General features: G+C 34.7%; 1 protein-coding gene across 3 annotated transcripts in view; it reads left to right on the top strand.

The window, feature by feature from the left end:
* LOC132555412 (autism susceptibility gene 2 protein-like) overlaps positions 1 to 16,069 on the top strand; it is a 229,548-nt gene that overhangs the window by 83,216 nt on the left and 130,263 nt on the right. For all 3 annotated transcript variants that reach the window (XM_060219762.1, XM_060219763.1, XM_060219764.1), the window contains exon 2: positions 6,884 to 7,009. In XM_060219762.1, coding sequence (XP_060075745.1) covers positions 6,884 to 7,009 — 126 coding nt within the window. The remainder of the gene's footprint in view (positions 1 to 6,883; positions 7,010 to 16,069) is intronic.

Raw genomic sequence — 16,069 nt, forward strand, 5'->3', positions numbered from 1 at the left:
CTACTAGCCTTCTGGACTATGTACTCAGAATTGGGATAAGATTCCATCTTCACACGAGATTTACGAGCCATGTGTTATTTCTCCACTCAAATGAACCTCTTTTCTGTTTCAGTCCAATTAAAGATCATTTTTCGTGTCAGATTTTAAGAATGTTAAAAGTAATATTTACAATTGAGAGTAACAATTTCTCCCATTTTGACAGCACTACATGAAATTAATTGATTTTACATAGTTGAAATGATTTCAGTATATCTTAAGTTTTAATTTTAATACCAAATTAAAACAAATGAAATTATTTAATTTGAAACATAAATAGACTTATATGGATCCCCTGAGATTTTCACTCCAACATGGCCGAGGTTATGACTTGTGTTTTGTAACCTTTGATTATGCTCTCTACAGGTTCGATGTGTTGGAAGATAAATGCTTATGGAAAGTAGATCGTTTCTTTGTAAGCTCTAGAGTTCTATTATAACATACGTATGTTTGGCTGCAGGTTAATGATGTTGTTTGTAAACAAAATGAAGCTCAATCAACCATTAAGTACATGTTCAGCCTTGTAATATCCAGGCTGTCTTATATGAAAATTGAAGTGTAAGCTTCAGGACACACATCTGAAGGACAAACATACTCTTTAAAAATCTGTCTGATTTAGTGTTATCAAGTTGATTGGCTTTTAGTGATGTCTCAAGTGATAAATAAATAAATGATTGCTTATGTTTATAGTGCTAGAGAAGTGTATTTGTAGTGCAAGAGAAGTGTATTTATAGTGCAAGAGAAGTGCATTTATAGTGCTAGAGAAGGTTGTTTATATTGCTAGAGAAGTGCATTTATGCTGCAAGAGAAGTGTATTTATATTGCAAGAGAAGTGTATTTATAGTGCAAGAGATGTGTGCTAAAGAAGTGTAATGCTAGTGAATAATATTGAGTTGAGTTGGTATTTTGTTTCAGGGTAAAGTTGAGTTACATGTATATGATAAGTAAAGAACTCGAAAAAAAATTGTGTGGTTGTGTTTAATCATTCAACATGTCGGGATTAAGTTTTAAATTTTAGCAGATTTATTGCTTTTTTATGAATTAATATTTGTACAAGTCAAAACATGTTAGACATCATGGCATTTAATGGGAATGCAACATGATAATAACTTTATCAAACATCAAACAGCATAATAATACCCATCACATGTGTGAAACAGCCGAGATAAGAGATAAATTAGCTAGAATCTACCATCCATATATCAGTAATAAGTCAATGCCTGGTAATAAGCCCACCTATATATAGTCTAGTTAAATTATATATCAATTCAAATTGTATGTTAATAACTCCCTGACTTAAGGAAGATGAAAAGTGTTTCCCCTTGGGTTGCTGGAGGGTACATAATGCCTGATAGCATATCATGTAAATATTATGTAGTACCAGTTTGTAATATTCTCCTTACTGCAGTAGATGATGGTATCTTAAATACTGTAGTATATAAGTTTATTTTTTACTTTATGATATCAAATCTCTCGGGGGTTCTTAAAAAAATTACTGTTAGCTATCAACTGAGATATAATTCTTGATAACAGTTGGGAAAAAAATAAGGAAGTCTTGACTACCTTTCTAAGTTTATCCAAGGAACCACCCCTGTAGCAACGAATATTCTTTTTCATTTTCTATCCAGGTTTAAAAAAGTCAGACTTAAACAGTAAAATTATTGAGTGTTGTATAATGAAATTTTGATTTGATTACTGGTGATTACACTCTAATATAACGTTGTGAAGTGTAGTGTTATTTCAAAATAATTGCATTTCGCTTGTTGCAGTATAAATCATTCAATTAGGATTGTTGGTTTGATAATGAACTTGTATTGCATGTAACAACCTTGTACATGACTTGGGCACTAATGGTGAATTATACAGATAACTATCACAGCCCACCAAAGTGTTGTTAGCTTACTAACCATGTACACAACAAGGTCACTAATGGTGAATTATACAGATAACTATCACAGCCCACCAAAGTATTGTTAGCTTACTAACCATGTACACAACAAGGGCACTAATGGTGAATTATACAGATAACTATCACAGCCCACCAAAGTATTCTTAGCTTACTAACCATGTACACAACAAGGGCACTAATAGTGAATTATACAGATAACTATCACAGCCCACCAAAGTATTGTTAGCTTACTAACCATGTACACAACAAGGGCACTAATGGTGAATTATACAGATCCCCAACACTAAACCAAATTTGGCAGTTACTCTTTGTGATAAGTCCACCCATATATGTTGCTGTTGGTTTCTTTGTCCTGTGTTAAGTCCACCACAAGACTGGAGTTAGAGGTTATGAGTTGCCCCATGGGCTTATTGTCTTGTATTTAGTCTTCCACAAGGCTGGAGTTGTAGGCAATGTGTTTAGTCTACCACAAGGCTGGAGTTGTAGGCAATGTGTTTAGTCTACCACAAGGCTGGAGTTGCAGGCAATGTGTTTGCCCCCTGGGATTATTGTCCTATATTTAGCCTACCATGAGGACAGACTTATAGACAATGTGTTGACCCCTGGGCTTATTGTCCTATATTTAGCCTACCATGAGGACAGAGTTAGAGACAATGTGTTGACCCCTGGGCTCATTGTCCCATATTTAGCCTACTATGAGGACAGAGTTAGAGACAATGTGTTTGCCCCCTGGGCTTATTGTCCTATATTTAGCCTACTATGAGGACAGAGTTAGACACAATGTGTTGACCCCTGGGCTTATTGTCCCATATTTAGCCTACTATGGGGACAGAGTTAGAGACAATGTGTTGACCCCTGGGCTTGTTGTCCCATATTTAGCCTACCATGAGGACAGAGTTAGAGCCAATGTGTTTGCCCCCTGGGATTATTGTCCTATATTTAGCCTACCATGAGGACAGACTTATAGACAATGTGTTTGTCCCCTGGGCTTATTGTCCTATATTTAGCCTACTATGAGGACAGAGTTAGAGACAATGTGTTTGCCCCCTGGGCTTACTGTCCTATATTTAGCCTACCATGAGGACAGACTTATAGACAATGTGTTTGTCCCCTGGGCTTATTGTCCTATATTTAGCCTACCATGAGGACAGAGTTAGAGACAATGTGTTTGCCCCCTGGGCTTATTGTCCTATATTTAGCCTACTATGAGGACAGAGTTAGAGACAATGTGTTGACCCCTGGGCTTATTGTCCTATATTTAGCATACCATGAGGACAGAGTTAGAGACAATGTGTTTGTCCCCTGGGCTTATTGTCCTATATTTAGCATACCATGAGGACAGAGTTAGATAAATATGCCATGAATTAATTTTAAGTTTAGTATGTAAAGCTATCAACACAATAAGATCAGGGATACAGGATTGTAATTATGAAGATTATTTGATAACAAACATTCGTTTGTTGTAATTGACAGTGACATTAACTGACACTATCAGACATAGACACATACGTAGACACACCTAAAACACTATCAGACATAGGTACATACGTAGACACACCTAAAACACTATCAGACATAAGTACATATGTAGGTACACCTAAAACACTATCACACATAGACACATACGTAGACACACCTAAAACACTATCAGACATATGTACATACGTAGACACACCTAAAACACTATTAGACATAGACACATACATAGACACACCTAAAACACTATCATACATAGACACATACATAGACACACCTAAAACACTGTCAGATATAGGTACATACGTAGACACACCTAAAACACTGTCAGATATAGGTACATACGTAGACACACCTAAAACACTACAGACATAGACACATACGTAGACACACCTAAAACACTATCAGACATAGGTACATATGTAGACACACCTAAAACACAATCAGACATAGACACATACGTAGGTAAACCTAAAACACGATTAGACATAAGTACATGCGTAGGCAAGCAGGTTTAGGATAGGTGATGATAACATTATAGAATCTGTAATTATTTTATTGTATGAAGAGTTGCTATAACCACCTCCAATCTTTCACCTCTCATCAGATCCCTGAATATAAATTTATTACATATAATGATACAAACTCTCAAATTATAAATACCATATCTTCATTCAAAATATATAATATCACAAAGAGCATTTTCAAATTGTAAAATGCATCAAATCATATTCAAAATACATCGTAATGAAATTATCTTGGTACAAAAACATCAGAAATATGAAATTTTCCAAGTATACAGGAATGTGTTGATATATGACATATTAACAACAGCACTTAACAAAATATCAACTCAGGTTGTCAACAAATCTAACTCTATTATGTATACAAAAGTTATGTTATAAATGTAGAGAAGTGATGAATTTACTGACAATGACACATAGAATGACACATGTACCATTGTACATATCCTATAAATTCAGAAAGTCTCTTGTAGCAGATGATCACATGTTAACTTTGTCATAGATAATATTTGGTTTTAATGTGTAATATTTTCATCTAATTAAATGTTACAGCTTTTGCTAACTAGTCATCAATATATGATGATGTATAGGTAAATGTGAGGTTGTTAACATGAGAAGTGTGCCTATTGTTTAGTAATGTAACATAGTTCGGAGATGTTGTTTCAGAATACCAGCTGAAAATGGTCATTCCTTAATTTGGGGATTTACATGTGAAATTTGAAGTTTCACTTTTTTTTTTACATAATCCAGTGGAATTCTAACAAATACCAAACGATTTTATCACTGTCAATAGCCCTGTTTTACACAATTCATATTTATATTTCAGTAGAGACATTGATCAGTAGTAATTTGATTTGAGGGCATCTGCCCCTTTTACTTCACTGAAGTGACCCTGACTAGCCGGTCAATGTGGGACAGCTGCTGGGGAGGCGTAACGGTCACATAAAACATCAGCATTATTAGGCACTGGTGACCAGCAGATGTATACAAAGCAGGCATTAATCTGAAAGTTTTGTGGTCGTGTAGTATCACAACACATTGGCTGTAGTGGTTGCTGGCTGTGTAGTACCAGTCTGTCCCCATTAAAATCACACTGGTTGTAGTCCAGGGATTGGTCATTGTTGTCCTGAAACCTGTTGTTGATCTGTAGTCAATTGGCATTTTATCCTTCAGTTTGATAGGATCAGCAAACCAATTAGGGCTCAAGGTTACCCGTATGTATTTCTACATAGGCTTGACCATGCACTCTGAATATAACAGTAGAAGATGCATGACATTGAAGATGTGTTGTTGGTGACTGTGACCAGTACAGACAGATGTCAATAATTTACAGATGAAGTCTTGTACAACTGGGTTAAGTTTTTTATGACCAGGGTGCTGTGACTGAGTTTTGTACATCTGGGTTAAGTTTTTTCTGACCAGGGTGCTGTGACTGAGTTTTGTACATCTGGGTTAAGTTTTTTCTGACCAGGGTGCTGTGACTGAGTTTTGTACATCTGGGTTAAGTTTTTTATGACCAGGGTGCTGTGACTGAGTTTTGTACATCTGGGTTAAGTTTTTTATGACCAGGGTGCTGTGACTGAGTTTTGTACAACTAAGAAAAGGCAACAAGACAATTACTATCTATCGAAAGTTTGATATCTAGGGTAGGTTGTCTGAAATCTAGGATGTCTATCCAGTAATTAGATAAGTTTGTAATCAGGGTACGTCATGTGCAACTGGTGGAAATCTGTGACTGGGGTATTTCTACAGCTAGCCTTAGTACTGTACAATCTATGACCAAGATAAGTTTACTTGTAGGATAAGTCTTGTATAACTCCGATATAATCTAATAAAGATATTTCACTATTTGGGAAAAACCTGGAAATATGCGGGTGTGCCATACCAGCAGATCTTTAAAAACTTGATATCCATGGCCGATATTTCTCGGTTATTTCCTCGTCATTGTTATGTTGGAGATTTAGTTTGGTATTACCAACATTCTAAACAAATCAGGCGGTTGTAATATGCGAGAAGCCACCATGAATTGTAATGAAGTGCAGGAGGAAGCCACACAATGCTCAATAAAACCAGAGATTTGTAGCACAGATGGCCATTTTTCACCATGTGCTCTTGAGCCCAGTAAGTGGGCACATGTCTTTAAGAGTTCTAACCTAACTTCGTTTTGCTGCAGTATTAACTTCTAAAATCAATTTAAGAGACACAATTACCCTTTGACCTTTCAGTTTTTCTGTAGCAAATTGTCCTTCTAATACTTAACTGGAAGGTCTGGTTTGGGCAAGTGACCTCGTAATGATTCAAATGAAAAAGATTCAATCAATTCCTGTTTATAAAAAATGGTTGTGCTGCTGGTTTGAACCATTTGATGACACTGTTTTCCCTATAGTAATGACTTTCAATCTGTATTCTGTCTCTAGGGCTGTGTTTATATCGCAGCAGTCTGATAAAGTCACATAAATGTGGAGGTGTGGATATGAAATCAATATGGAATAGCTATTGTGTTATTGTGAAGACAGAAGCCGGAGTCAATTACTGAAGCAAAATTGTGTTTCCTACCACATTTAAATAAAACAATTTTCATGCTGATTTCCTTTGATGCTGACATGTTCCAAAGTTCCTTTTTATAATGGATAACATTTTTCCTTGTTGCTTTTGCATTACGTTAGAATAAAATGTCGATATTGGATTTCTTTACTTAAGAGTCTGGCCTTCCATGTTACAAGTTACATTAGAATGTGTCTTTTTGTGTGACTTCTCTATTACATTAAATTAACGATGACAACAAGTTTTGTTTGAAGTATATAATTAGGAATTCCTGTTCCAGTGCAGAATGTTGATGGTCATCTGGTTCAGAATTTTATTTAACTTGTGAGTAGATCTTAATGGGTGAACTATTGATAAACACTTAGTAAGGATTTGTATCTTGTATTTGTTTCAGAATGCTGTGAAGAACTCGATGAACCTCAAGTCCAATGACAAGAAAGACCTGTGTAACTCACAGAACAAGGAACGGGACAAAGAGAAAAGCAATCGTGTGAAGAGGAAAGGAGAGAAGAAATCACAGGTACGTGACAAACTTGTCTCAATGCTGACAGATACTCATTCATTTTATATGTTATATTTTAGATCTGTAGTGACTAGACCATATATGTACTAAATTTGGCACCATCAAATTTAATGCATAATCACTTCATGGCAAATAAGTGCATGGTTACAATATCAACAGAATATAGAAACAATTATCACATTCACATTTAAGTGCTAAAATTAGATTACTGCTTAAATAAGCACACATACAATATTGAATTACAGGGTTACAGCTTAAATAAGCACAGATACAGTATTGAATTACAGAGTTACAGCTTAAATAAGCACATATACAATATTGAATTACAGGGTTACAACTTAAATAAGTATATTTACAGTATTGAATTACAAGGTTACAACTTAAATAAGCACAGATACAATATTGAATTACAGGGTTACAGCTTAAATAAGCACATATACAGTATAGAATTACAGGGTTATAGCTTAAATAAGTATATTTACAGTATTGAATTACAGGGTTACAACTTAAATAAGCACAGATACAGTATTGAATTACAGGGTTACAACTTAAATAAGCACAGACACAGTATTGAATTTCAGGGTTACAGCTTAAATAAGCACATATACAGTATTGAATTACAGGGTTATAGCTTAAATAAGCACAGATACAGTATTGAATTACAGGGTTACAACTTAAATAAGCACAGATACAGTATTGAATTACAGGGTTACAGCTTAAATAAGTATATTTACAGTATTGAATTGCAAGGTTACAACTTAAATAAGCACAGATACAATATTGAGTTACAGCTTAAATAAGTATATTTACAGTATTGAATTACAGGGTTACAACTTAAATAAGCACAGATACAGTATTGAATTACAGAGTTACAGCTTAAATAAGTACATATACGGCATTGAATTTCAGGGTTACAGCTTAAATTAGCACATATACAGTATTGAATTACAGGGTTACAACTTAAATAAGCACAGATACAGTATTGAATTACAGGGTTACAGCTTAAATTAGCACATATACAGTATTGAATTACAGGGTTACAACTTAAATAAGCACAGATACAGTATTGAATTACAGGGTTACAACTTAAATAAGCACAGATACAGTATTGAATTACAGGGTTACAACTTAAATTAGCACATATACAGTATTGAATTACAGGGTTACAACTTAAATAAGCACAGATACAGTATTGAATTACAGGGTTACAACTTAAATAAGCACAGATACAGTATTGAATTACAGGGTTATAGCTTAAATAAGCACATATACAGTATTGAATTACAGGGTTATAGCTTAAATAAGCACATATATAGTATTGAATTACAAGGTTATAGCTTAACTAAGCACATATACAGTATTGAATTACTTTGCTTTGCCTTGATTTTGTGAGGAACAACTGTAGTTACTTTCCAGATAATTTTGTTAATATGAACTTGCTCAAATTTGAAGTTAATCTAGATTTAAAGTTAGGGCTGTTTGTGGCCATTTTGGATTTTGGTGTTGAAGTTGTTTATGTGTGGTTATCATAACCAGAGTGAATATTTTTTTTATGAAGCTTGCTGTAAAACCTGATGTTTCCAATTTCCTGTTTTATATTTTAAATTGGATCAGAATTTAAGCATGACCACTACACCATTCACATTGTTGACTGTATAATTGACCTTTCAACTTCTGTGTAATTCTAGTTTAAAAGTCTCTTTTCTGAAGTGTGGCAACTGTCATTTTCGAAGAAAGTAACTTCATGTCTATATCAATCTGAAAAACAGGAACCTCTTTGTGTTCTTGTGTTGAAACTTTAATTGGTATGAAAGAGCCCCATGGAGTTTCAGTGTCGAAACTAATTTTTTATCTAAAGGAGTCCAATTGTATTGCAGTCTCTCTTTTATTAACGTTTGAAATTTTAAGATTGGCCTCCTCAGAACAGTATTGTAGGCACTTGAGTCAGTGTTTGGTGAGACTTTACTGCTGACAAGCACTTGTGGGAAATACGTTTGTTGATGAGTATCATCCCTCCAGCATCTGTGTACAAGGTAAACACCAGCGGTTACCATTGATAATGTTTTTTGGTTACAGCATATATACATCGTGAATGATGCTGGCTCTTTTTTTTTTTGCTACAACATCCAGATTACTGTGTGTACAAGTGCACAAGTTTCTCAGTAGAAGTACAAACAGGTTAACGAGTTAACTCTATCATCCAGTATAAAGGTACAAAATTCTCCTTCAACGTAAAAGTACACCTTACAAATACCTTGCTCTTAGTATGCAATAACAGAGGTATCAACGCGCTGTCTAATTGCTGGGTTTGTCTGTTAAAAGTTCATATCTGTCATTCATGTGTCTAATTACTACACACTACAAAGTATAGTGGAGATTCTGGAATGACAGTCTCTGTCTTAGTGTTACCAACAGATGCTGTTGCTAAAAGACTCTCACCATACACTGTATGTTTAACCCCATTTGTTGTTCATGCAGAGTGTTAAATACTCGTTCAAAATTTCAAAAATGAATTTTATGTGCCCCATGGCATTTTTATATCAAAAAATTGCAACAATTTTCAAGCACAGTAAGCAGATTGAAGATAGCTGAGACTGAGTGTGCTGTTTTGCAAGACATGCATATAGATAATGCAGAATAATGACTTAGGTAGCTATAATAGGCCAGCACCAGCCTTCGGGAATGACCATCTGATGTAATTCATATCTCTTGTGTGATCTGTTAATAACTAACAATCCATTGTCACAGCAAGTGTACAGATTCTGGGTAAGAAAATTGGACTTCTCTACAACAGAAATACAATGTCACTAAATCAGATGAATTCTACTCTACAACAGAGATACAATGTCACTTCATCAGATGAATTCTACTCTACAACAGAGATACAATGTCACTTCATCAGATCAATTCTACTCTACAACAGAGATACAATGTCACTTCATCAGATCAATTCTACTCTACAACAGAGATACAATGTCACTTCATCAGATGAATTCTACTCTACAACAGAGATACAATGTCACTTCATCAGATCAATTCTACTCTACAACAGAGATACAATGTCACTTCATCAGATCAATTCTACTCTACAACAGAGATACAATGTCACTTCATCAGATGAATTCTACTCTACAACAGAGATACAATGTCACAACATCAGATGAATTCTACTCTACAACAGAGATACAATGTCACTTCATCAGATCAATTCTACTCTACAACAGAGATACAATGTCATTTCATCAGATCAATTCTACTCTACAACAGAGATACAATGTCACAACATCAGATGAATTCTACTCTACAACAGAGATACAATGTCACTTCATCAGATGAATTCTACTCTACAACAGAGATACAATGTCACTTCATCAGATGAATTCTACTCTACAACAGAGATACAATGTCACTTCATCAGATCAATTCTACTCTACAACAGAGATACAATGTCATTTCATCAGATCAATTCTACTCTACAACAGAGATACAATGTCACAACATCAGATGAATTCTACTCTACAACAGAGATACAATGTCACTTCATCAGATGAATTCTACTCTACAACAGAGATACAATGTCACTTCATCAGATCAATTCTACTCTACAACAGAGATACAATGTCACTTCATCAGATGAATTCTACTCTACAACAGAGATACAATGTCACTAAATCAGATCAACTCTACTCTACAACAGAGATACAATGTCACTTCATCAGATGAATTCTACTCTACAACAGAGATACAATGTCACAACATCAGATGAATTCTACTCTACAACAGAGATACAATGTCACTTCATCAGATCAATTCTACTCTACAACAGAGATACAATGTCACTTCATCAGATGAATTCTACTCTACAACAGAGATACAATGTCACTTCATCAGATCAATTCTACTCTACAACAGAGATACAATGTCACTTCATCAGATCAATTCTACTCTACAACAGAGATACAATGTCACTTCATCAGATGAATTCTACTCTACAACAGAGATACAATGTCACAACATCAGATGAATTCTACTCTACAACAGAGATACAATGTCACTTCATCAGATCAATTCTACTCTACAACAGAGATACAATGTCACTTCATCAGATCAATTCTACTCTACAACAGAGATACAATGTCACTTCATCAGATGAATTCTACTCTACAACAGAGATACAATGTCATTTCATCAGATCAATTCTACTCTACAACAGAGATACAATGTCACAACATCAGATGAATTCTACTCTACAACAGAGATACAATGACACTTCATCAGATGAATTCTACTCTACAACAGAGATACAATGTCACTTCATCAGATGAATTCTACTCTACAACAGAGATACAATGTCACTTCATCAGATCAATTCTACTCTACAACAGAGATACAATGTCATTTCATCAGATCAATTCTACTCTACAACAGAGATACAATGTCACAACATCAGATGAATTCTACTCTACAACAGAGATACAATGTCACTTCATCAGATGAATTCTACTCTACAACAGAGATACAATGTCACTTCATCAGATGAATTCTACTCTACAACAGAGATACAATGTCACTAAATCAGATCAACTCTACTCTACAACAGAGATACAATGTCACTTCATCAGATGAATTCTACTCTACAACAGAGATACAATGTCACAACATCAGATGAATTCTACTCTACAACAGAGATACAATGTCACTTCATCAGATCAATTCTACTCTACAACAGAGATACAATGTCACTTCATCAGATGAATTCTACTCTACAACAGAGATACAATGTCACTTCATCAGATGAATTCTACTCTACAACAGAGATACAATGTCACTTCATCAGATCAATTCTACTCTACAACAGAGATACAATGTCACTTCATCAGATGAATTCTACTCTACAACAGAGATACAATGTCACAACATCAGATGAATTCTACTCTACAACAGAGATACAATGTCACTTCATCAGATCAATTCTACTCTACAACAGAGATACAATGTCACTTCATCAGATGAATTCTACTCTACAACAGAGATACAATGTCATTTCATCAGATCAATTCTACTCTACAACAGAGATACAATGTCACAACATCAGATGAATTCTACTCTACAACAGAGATACAATGTCACTTCATCAGATGAATTCTACTCTACAACAGAGATACAATGTCACTTCATCAGATGAATTCTACTCTACAACAGAGATACAATGTCACTTCATCAGATCAATTCTACTCTACAACAGAGATACAATGTCATTTCATCAGATCAATTCTACTCTACAACAGAGATACAATGTCACAACATCAGATGAATTCTACTCTACAACAGAGATACAATGTCACTTCATCAGATCAATTCTACTCTACAACAGAGATACAATGTCACTTCATCAGATGAATTCTACTCTACAACAGAGATACAATGTCATTTCATCAGATCAATTCTACTCTACAACAGAGATACAATGTCACTTCATCAGATGAATTCTACTCTACAATAGAGATACAATGTCACTTCATCAGATCAATTCTACTCTACAACAGAGATACAATGTCACAACATCAGATGAATTCTACTCTACAACAGAGATACAATGTCACTTCATCAGATGAATTCTACTCTACAACAGAGATACAATGTCACTTCATCAGATCAATTCTACTCTACAACAGAGATACAATGTCACTTCATCAGATCAATTCTACTCTACAACAGAGATACAATGTCTATACATCATATGAATTCTATTCTACAGCAGAAATACAATGTCACTTCATCAGATGAATTCTGACCATTTTACAAAATACAGACTTTGCATTCCAATGTTCTTCCATTCTAATTTCTTACTTAAAAAACAATCAATCACGATTTCAAATTTCCATTGTACTATGATTTCAGGCATAAAATTTCCATTATGTGTTCATCATGAATGTTGTCCACAGGCATCCTTATTTGTAGACTTGGATTCGTGTCTAAGGACTGGTCGGATCCAATTGTCTGTTTGGTTATCATTGATTGCCTTAAGGGAAATTCTCGAGTCTTAATGCTAGGCAGTGTTCCCGCTGGCTTTGTATTTACAGCCTTTATACCACCCTCGAGAGCTGAACAGGACGATTCATGGAATTGGTACTCACCAAACCGAATCAAACATGGGAGGAGTATTTGAAAAACAGCAATGTGAACTATGGTGTTACTTCCCCAGTGATAATGGCAGCGACACCTACATTTCTATTATATTTTTTGCATCAAGATCAATAAAAAAAAAACCTACAAAACATACTCGAACCAAACTTTGTCTATATCTTAGATCACATAATGGACTATCAGACAAATCTTCCTCTCCCTCCCTTACCAAGAGTTACAGTGTTTGGGGAAAAAGGATGTATTTGAGTGAGTTGTGAGATCTGAAGAATTCATATAACGATGCTTCAAAATTGAAATATCACAACAGCATCTCTAAGGTGTTGGAAATTTGTTTATTTTTGGGTGGGGAAGAGGTTGAGTTTCGTTATGAAGTCATTGCCTGTTTGACCTTACTAAAAATCTCTGTTTGGTTTGTGAGGAGGATATAGGTGGGTGAGGGGGAGGAGGTGAGCTGTTTTACATTGCTGTAACATTATTGTATATTATTAGAGGAACAAGGTTTCATGTTCCTTGAAACCATTGTGTACTACTCCAGGCTGAACATTATAAAACGTAATTCTTGCTTTGGGTGATCAAGGATTGTAGGAAGCTGTCCAGTCATTCAATATCTCAGCCTGGACGATTCCAAATCAATATCTTTGTAGTCATGGCAGGCAGATTTGTCAAATCTCAACTAACCTTTTTCTTCACACAAGATTGTGTAGAGCCTGCAGACAGTCATGAGGCAAGAGAAAGGATTGAATAACATGATTTATTGAAAGTTTTTCTGGCAGAGAATGTCATCTGATGGGGGCAACCATTGTCGTTTCAGACCTGATCACTCTATCATGGTATGTTGATACCCTGGTAATGTTGTCTTATCTGAATACATGTGATATAGGGGCGGTAAGCTATCTATAGAAACACTATTGGTAATTTTCTAATATTACTTAAAGGATATTTATCTTTACTGGGTGAAAATAATCACAGGTCTACATCTATAATAATGGATTTTTTTTGAGAACAAATGTGAATTTTTACCTAGATGTATTATCAGGAACATTTGACATAATTATATAAGCTGAAGATCTTGGGTAATATTTCAATGGTTTTCTGAAGATTAGACGACATGTTTGATAGATAAGAGGTGTGAGTATCTGAGAGACGTCTGAGTGACACCATTAAACTGCAGAGACTTTAAAAAAAAATTGTTTTCTTGTCTACAACATCTCCATCAGCCTACAGATTTTTCTCAAGTCAGTTTTGTAATTTCTCTCATGTCAATGCGAATGTCTGGTTTTTCGCGAAGATTGTATTTCCATATTTAAAGAAAAGATTGATAGATTTTTTATTCTATTTGTCATTTGTTTTTTATGGAATCGACGGACATGACAATACCTCATGTCAGTTTGTTTGTCACTTCAACAGGAAGCACTGGTGATATACAGTGGTATGTCTGTGATGGCTGCTCTGTTTATATTGTTAGAGATTGTTGATCAGGGTGGGATTGAATACCGTTTGTTTGGGTTTCTCTTGATTGATTTTTAGATACTTTCTTTAATTAGCTGATTCAATCCCTGATTATTAGATTATGAACCCGAGGCTTTTTTTATGGTCTATTTCCCATGTGACTAGGAGAGCAGTGTGAAGATTCCCAATGTATTTTATAGTTTTATGATGTGTGATGTGTTTTCCCAGTAGAATTCAACCATCTTCGATTGTTTTGTGTAATATTTGATAAAATGGATACTGAATTGATGTGTATGATCAAATTAGATCCAGAACTTGAGTGTTTTTTTTGCAAATATTGAACTAGAGTTAGGAAATATCAACTGATTAAAGTATTTTTTCAAGATTTGAGCCAGTAATTCCTATGGTCATTTTTAGGCTTACCTGATGACATTTAACGAGTTGTCAACACTGTCAGGTGTCTTGGGTATATATATATATATTTCATTTATTTCATCATTTGTCTAAATTGAAACTTGATTACACCAGTACAGAGACCTTAATAGAGAGGTATTCACCATTCCTGAAGTTTTTGTAGAATTACTTATGACAATGTCGTCTTTTTGATGTATCAAGCACAAAAAGCACGGATCATGAACACCTAACAAATCCCCATACTTTTTCAGGGACCTGTTATCCAGGTATTAGGTATTTTATTATCATATAATTGAAATCTTAAAAACAATTTTCAGTCAACCGATGAATTAATTTAAAAGATGTTGTAACAAGTTACTGATATGACGACAGCAACACAAAAGTCTGGTTTTTACCAACTTTTCTTAAGTACACAATATTATTGAAGGACCATAATATAGATACATCTAAAAGGAACCAACAGATGAAAACTTTTTGAAATAGAAGAATAAAAGAAAGAGGAGTTCGGTGACAAATAAGGCAGTAATACAATAACACACAAATATTGTGTACAAACGATGAATTGACTGACGATCACAACAGATATCACACAAATATTGTGTACAAACGATGAGTCGACTGATGATCACAACAGATATCACACAAATATTGTGTACAAATGATGAATTGACTGACGATCACAACAGATTTCACATAAATATTGTGTACAAACGATGAATTGACTGACAAACACAACAGAGATGTCACACAAATATTGTATACAAACGATGAATCGACTGACGCATACAACAGAGATGTCACACAAATATTGTGTACAAACGATGAATCAACTGACGATCACAACAGATATCACACAAATATTGTGTACAAACGATGAATTTACTGACGATCACAACAGATATCACACAAATATTGTGTACAAACGATGAATCGACTGATGATCACAACAGAGATGTCACACAAATATTGTGTACAGACGATGAATTGACTGACGAATACAAGAGATGTCACACAAATATTGTGTACAAACGATGAATTGACTGACGT

Source organism: Ylistrum balloti, unplaced genomic scaffold, assembly GCF_031769215.1.
Source record: "Ylistrum balloti isolate Yb309-2 unplaced genomic scaffold, AGI_CSIRO_Ybal_v1 Utg370484, whole genome shotgun sequence".
NCBI classification, from domain to species: Eukaryota; Metazoa; Mollusca; class Bivalvia; order Pectinida; family Pectinidae; genus Ylistrum; species Ylistrum balloti.